Source organism: Oncorhynchus masou, chromosome 12, assembly GCF_036934945.1.
Source record: "Oncorhynchus masou masou isolate Uvic2021 chromosome 12, UVic_Omas_1.1, whole genome shotgun sequence".
In the NCBI taxonomy this organism is placed as follows: domain Eukaryota; kingdom Metazoa; phylum Chordata; class Actinopteri; order Salmoniformes; family Salmonidae; genus Oncorhynchus; species Oncorhynchus masou.
Window position 1 is genome coordinate 21,876,289 of NC_088223.1, and position 6,843 is coordinate 21,883,131.

Sequence of the window (6,843 nt, forward strand, 5' to 3'; positions counted from 1 at the left end):
ATCTTACATTCTTGATTCTCATGAATAGAAGTTCCAACAAACATATAGTTTCTACATTCTTGTTCCTATCTTTCAAGCTCTCTCTATGCCCCCCAGATGGCCAGGCCCAGCCCCTCCCCTCCAGCTCCAGGCTGGCTGGCCAGGTGCGTGTGGAGCAAGTGACAGACTGGGCTGTGGTAGTCCAACGCTACCTGGCGCTGAGAGGACAGGGGGACAGAGGCATGCAGGAGAGGGACCCTGGTACTGGCCCTGCTCAGCACCCTGACTGATCCAGTCCATCCGGAACCAGGACTCAGTGTCTCTGTCTAACTCACCCACACCTGACTTATTAAGCTGTATCATCATTCTCCACCCTTCTCCCACAGCTCTTGCACACTTTCTGTCATGGATTTAACAATATTGGAAGATCCTTCCAATGATTTATCCAATCCAATGCTTTTAAAATCCATGTCAGAAAGTCTAAGTGCACACTGTGGGAGAAGGGTGGAGAATTGTGATGCAGCCTAAGAGCCTTACCCAGCAGTATCCTTAGGACCTTAGCCAAGCCTTGTCGGGACCCAGCATCTTTAGGAGCCTGCACACAGCTTAGCCTGACTCCCAGGACCCCAGCCTTGACATTAAACATGAGGATTGAATACTTACTGGACAGTAAGACTCCAGCCTTGCCTTACCAATGGCCCAATTCTGCCATGGCCTACTACATCACAGCAACAACCTGTGAAACAGAACTACTAGCACCAAACACACTGCCTTTATTATCAGCTGTCCGTGTATACATTATTCTCACTCACAATTGACCTGATTGTCCACAATGGGAAATCACTTGTGATCCAGTGCCCAGGGTCCAATTTTTCAAAAGCTATCTGATTAAATGCAAAGAAATAGAATAAAAAGAAAGGGCATATAATTTAGTTAAATGGGGACCCCTGTTCTATTCGTTCCATTTCTATGCATTTAATCCTATCCGATTGCCGAAATCGGATCAGATAACTTTTGAAAAAGTTGTCCCAGGCTATGGTTTATAGTGTGTAGATTCTGATATTGTCCAGTAGAGGTTCTTGTTTGACAACTTTCTGTCAGGGTCGTTTGATGAGCCATATGACAGATGTATGAGCCTGTAAAAACATGCGAGAGAGAAGATGTGATTTATTAGGGAAAGAGGATACCTAGTCAGTTGCACAACTGAATGCATTCAACTGAAATGTGTCTAACACATTTAACCCAACCCCTCTGAATCAGGGGTGCAGGGGTCTGCCTTAATCGAGTTCAATGGCACCGGGGAGCAGTTGTTGGGGGTTAATGCCTTGCTCAAGGGTAGAACAGCAGATTTTTCCACCTTGCCGCTCAGGTATTCAGACAAGCCTCCTTTCGGTTACTGGCCCAACACTCTTTACCGCGAGGCTATCTGCCGCACCACTATTATAGTGTAGTATTGTACTATCATCATTACGTTCATGCGACAGTGCCTTGATTATGCATGGCGTAGCATTTCATTATAATAACACTTTTCTAGGGACAGTATTGAGAAAAAAATGTGTTCTTTGACAAATGAACCTGGTGTTACTGAAACACCTGTTTATTTTGTTTACTCAATGGCAGTAGATAAGTGTCTACGTCAACTCTGCCAATTATGTGGACTACATGTCCACATAAGCCTCCTATCTTACAATATACATTATATCATGCTTCATTCTACAGTTAAATATGTTTTTGTAACATGTTTATGAATAGTGTTTATTGTAGTGATGTGTTTAGAGAAAAGTATAATTGTATTATCATGATATAACATGAGTTCCTCAGTAACTCCATTACTTAATGAAAATGGTCAAACCTGTGAAATAGAGCAATAGGAGGTCAAACCAGTCTGCTTTCTCTGTCACATTATTTACTTTCTGGGTCACTCCTTCTCCCCCCTCTCCCCTCTCTCTCCCCTCTCTATCTCCTCTCCCTCTCTATCTCCTCTCCCTCTCTATCTCCTCTCCCTCTCTATCTCCTCTCTCTCTCCTATCCCTCTCTCTCTCCTCTCCCTCTCTCTCTCCTCTCCTATCTCCTCTCCCCTCTATCTCCTCTCCCCTCTATCCCCTCTCCCCTTTCTATCTCCTCTCCCCTCCACTCTCTATCTCCTCTCCCCTCTCTATCTCCTCTCCCCTCTCTATTTCCTCTCCCCTCTCCCTCTCTATCTCATCTCCCTCTCTATCTCCTCTCCCTCTCTATCTCCTCTCCCTCTCTCTCTCCTCTCCCTCTCTCTCTCCTCTCCCTCTCTCTCTCCCTCTCTGTCTCCTCTCCTATCTCCTCTCCCCTTTATCTCCTCTCCCCTCTCTATCTCCTCTCTCCTCTCCCCTCTCCCTCTCCTCTCCCCTCTCCCCTCTCCCTCTCTATCTCATCTCCCTCTCTATCTCATCTCCCCTCTATCTCCTCTCCCCTCTATCTCCTCTCCCCTCTCTCTCCTCTCCCCTCTCTCTCCTCCCCCTCTCCTCTCCCCTCCTTCTCCCTCTACCCTCCACCTCCCCATCCTCTTTCTCCTCTCCCCTCTCACCCTCCCCTCTCTATCTCCCCTCCCCCTCCCCACCCTCTTTCTCTCTCTCCTCTCCCTCCCCTCTCTCTCTTCTCCCCCCTCCACCTCCTCTCTCTATCTCTCTCTCTCTCTCTCTCTCTCTGTCTCTCTCTCTCTCTCGACATTATGGCTAGGAGCTAGGAAACAGGCCTGTAAACGTAGTACCTTCCACTCTCTTTATCATTGAACTAAACTTAACACCGTAGCCAACTGTGCTTCTTCCATTAATTACGCCAGAGATACGGGGGGAAACCCTTCGCTCTTCTCATTCTGAATTAACTGCGAGGATGTTGTTTTTACCTGGTCAGACCAGGATAAGTACAGTGTGTCTGGGGAGTGAGATTGATGTGTTTGAAGCATATAACATATAAGAATTCACAATGAATAGGACTCAGCTTAACGTAACTCTAAACAGAGAATGAAAATAGGAGGTAAATAACTCAGGGTGCATCTTAAATGGCACCCTATTCCCCATATTCATTCACTGCTTTTGTCCAGAGCCCATAAGGTCATAGGGCTCTGGTCAAAAGTAGTGTGCTATACGTATAGGGAATAGGTTGCAATTTGGGACTCAAGCCCAAGTTTCTCATCTTTCTCACCTCTTTGAGTGCCTTGCAGTACTCACTGACTCTAAAATGTCCAGACTTGTTGAGCCAACTTCTATGGTTCATAGAAACCTTTAAAAACATCCGTAACCCCTCATTCTATTGTATTGTTGATATGTTTTATACAACCTAAACTTCAATAAAGTTTTAAGTCTGTAATGTAAGGTATATTCACACATGCACACACAAGCACACATGCGCATGCACACACGCAAATACACACACACACTAACAAAATCTGTTATTTATGAAAGATTAAAAGATGAGTGTTTTGTCTTGTCTATAGTTTGTGTTTTGTATTGTCTATAGTTTATGTTTTGGCTTGTCTCTAGTTTGAGGAGTGTCTTGTCTATAGTTTGATGTTTGTTTATTCTTGTCAATAGTATGATGTGTGTCTTGTCTATAGTATGATGTTTGTATTGTTTTTTTCTATAGTTTCATGTGTGTTTTGTCTTGAATATAGATTGATGTGTGTCTTGTCTCATCTGTAGTTTAATGTGTGTCTTGTCTTGACTATAGTTTCATGTGTGTTTAATCTTGTCTAATTAGATGTGTGTCTTGTCCTGTCTATAGTTTGATGTGTTTTGTTTTGTCTATAGTCTGATTTGTGTTTTGTCTTATTTATAGTTTTGAAGTGTTTTTTTCTTGTCTATAGTTAGATGTGTGTTTTGTCTTGTCTATAGTTTGATGTGTGTTTTGTCTTGTCTATAGTTTGATGTGTGTTTTGTCTCGTATATAGTTTTATGTGTGTCTTGTCTATAGTTTGATGTGTGTTTTGTCTTGTCTATAGTTTGATGTGTGGTTTTGTATTGTCTATAGATTGATGTGTGTTTTGTCTTGTCTATAGTTTGATGTGTATCTTGTCCATAGTTTTGATGTATGTTTTGTATTGTGTATAATTATATGTTTCTAGTCCTATCTATCATTTGATTTGTTTTGTCTATCATTGGATGTGTTTTTGTTTTGTCTTGTATATAGTTTGGTGTGTTTTGTCTTGTCTATAGTTTAATGTTTGTCTTGTCTATAGTTTGATGTGTGTCTTGTCTTGTCTATAGTGTGATGTGTGTTTTGTCTATATTTTGATGTGTCTTTTCTATAGTTTAATGTGTGTTTTGTCTTGTCTATAGTTTGATGTGTCTTTTCTATAGTATGATGTGTGTTTTGTCGTGTCTATAATTTGGTGTGTTTTGATTTGTCTACAGTTTGATGTATGTTTAGTCTTGTATATAGTTTGTGTGTTTTTTGTCTTGTTGATAGTTTGATTTGTATCTTGTTTATAATTTGATGTGTGTCTTGTTTGGATGTTTGTTTTGTCTCATCTATAGATTGATGTGTGTTTTGTCAGGTCCGTAGTTTGATGTGTGTCTTCTCTATAGTTTGTGTGTTTTGTCTTGTGTATAGTTTGATGTGTGTTTTGTCTTGTGGGGTTGTCGGGACTGTATTATGACAGCTCTGTTCCAATGAGTCTCCTCAGGCTGGTGTATAAAAAGGTGGTGACCCTATTACTTTGTTGACTTCTTGGCCTTCCTGCTTGGCCTTTCTTACTAAGGTGTGTGCGTGTGTGTACCTGTGTGTGTACCTGTGTTTGTGTGTACCTGTGTGTGTGTGCACCTGTCCTGTGTGTGTGTGTGCGCGTGTCCATGCATGTTTATATTTCTCTTTGTGTGTGTGTGTGTGTGTGTGTGCATGCATGCATATGTATATCTGGTTTCAAGAGGTGTAATATTGGTGCTATTCTAACAAATAATATCATATTATCCCCTTGGGCCTTGGTCTTTACAGGGCAGGGTCTAAATCTTCCAATTGTAAGACCATGCTGTGGTTATAACACTGATGTTCACTTCTTTATCTGAAGTTGTTGCCCTAAGCTGGATATTTGGTAAGTGTTCCAATGTGAGCTCTTTTTCAGAATGATTGTGTTATCTACTTGAGTGAAGACCCAAAAGCGGTTTTAACAGAAAACAGAGTTCTTTAATGAAAAACAGGAATGGCATAAATCCTCTTCCAACGTTGACAATGGAACAAAAAGAACGTAGTATAGTGCAGGATGCACCTGCCAGGCAGACTCCGACAGGATAGGACAAGGTGGAAGCAAACGAGACGACAGCTTGCTTCTGGCATCAAAAACACAAACAAGAATCAGACACTGAAAGTAGCAGGAACAGAGAGAGAAATAGAGACCTAATCAGAGGGGGAAGAGAGAACAGGTGTGAAAGAGTGAATGAGCTAGTTAGGGGAGATGTAGAACAGCTGAAGAATGAGAGACAGAGAAGGTAACCTAAAAAGACCAGCAGAGAGAGACAGAGTGAAGAGAAAGGACAGGAACAGACATAACAAGACATGACAGTACCCCCCCCACTCACCGAGCGCCTCCTGGCGCACTCGAGGAGGAAACCTGGCGGCAACGGAGGAAATCATCGATCAGCGAACGGTCCAGCACGTCCCGAGAGGGAACCCAACTCCTCTCCTCAGGACCGTACCCCTCCCAATCCACTAGGTACTGATGACCACGGCCCCGAGGGCGCATGTCCAAAATCTTACGAACCCTGTAGATGGGTGCGCCCTCGACAAGGATGGGGGGAGGGACGAGCGGGGGCGCGAAGAACGGGCTTAACACAGGAGACATGGAAGACCGGGTGAACGCGACGAAGATAGCGCGGGAGAAGAAGTCGCACTGCGACAGGATTAATGACCTGGGAAATACGGAACGGACCAATGAACCGCGGGGCCAACTTGCGAGAAGCTGTCTTAAGGGGAAGGTTCTGAGTGGAGAGCCATACTCTCTGACCGCAACAATATCTAGGACTCTTGGTCCTACGCTTATTAGCGGCCCTCACAGTCTGCGCCCTATTACGGCAAAGTGCCGACCTGACCCCCTTCCAGGTGCGCTCGCAACGCTGGACAAAAGCCTGAGCGGAGGGGACGCAGGACTCGGCGAGCTGAGATGAGAACAGCGGAGGCTGGTACCCGAGGCTACTCTGAAAAGGAGATAGACCGGTAGCAGACGAGGGAAGCGAGTTGTGGGCGTACTCTGCCCAGGGAGCTGTTCTGACCAAGACGCAGGGTTACGAAAAGAAAGACTGCGTAAAATGCGACCAACAGTCTGATTGGCCCGTTCGGCTTGACCGTTAGACTGGGGATGAAAGCCGGACGAGAGACTGACGGAAGCCCCAATCAAACGGCAAAACTCCCTCCAAAATTGAGACGTGAACTGCGGGCCTCTGTCGGAAACGACGTCAGACGGAAGGCCATGAATTCGGAAAACATTCTCGATAATGATCTGAGCCGTCTCCTTAGCAGAAGGGAGCTTAGCGAGAGGAATGAAATGAGCCGCCTTAGAGAATCTATCGACAACCGTAAGAATAACTGTCTTCCCCGCTGATGAAGGCAGTCCGGTGATGAAATCTAAAGCGATGTGAGACCACGGTCGAGAGGGAATGGGAAGCGGTCTGAGACGGCCGGCAGGAGGAGAGTTCCCAGATTTAGTCTGCGCGCAGACCGAACAAGCGGCGACAAATCGACGCGCGTCACGTTCCCGAGTGGGCCACCAGAAACGCTGGCGAATGGAAGCGAGCGTACCCCGAACGCCGGGGTGGCCGGCTAACTTGGCAGAGTGGGCCCACTGAAGAACGGCCGGACGAGTAGGAACGGGAACGAACAGAAGGTTCCTAGGACAAGCACGCG

At 45.1% G+C, this 6,843-nt stretch overlaps 1 protein-coding gene across 1 annotated transcript in view; it reads left to right on the forward strand.

Annotated features, from left to right (window-relative positions):
- Positions 1–3,413, forward strand: part of trpn1 (transient receptor potential cation channel, subfamily N, member 1) — a 49,444-nt gene extending 46,031 nt beyond the window's left edge. The window contains exon 30 of the mRNA XM_064979897.1: positions 97–3,413. Within this exon, the coding sequence (XP_064835969.1) occupies positions 97–269 (173 nt within the window). The 3' untranslated portion in view covers positions 270–3,413. The remainder of the gene's footprint in view (positions 1–96) is intronic.
- The last annotated feature ends 3,430 nt before the right edge of the window (positions 3,414–6,843 follow it).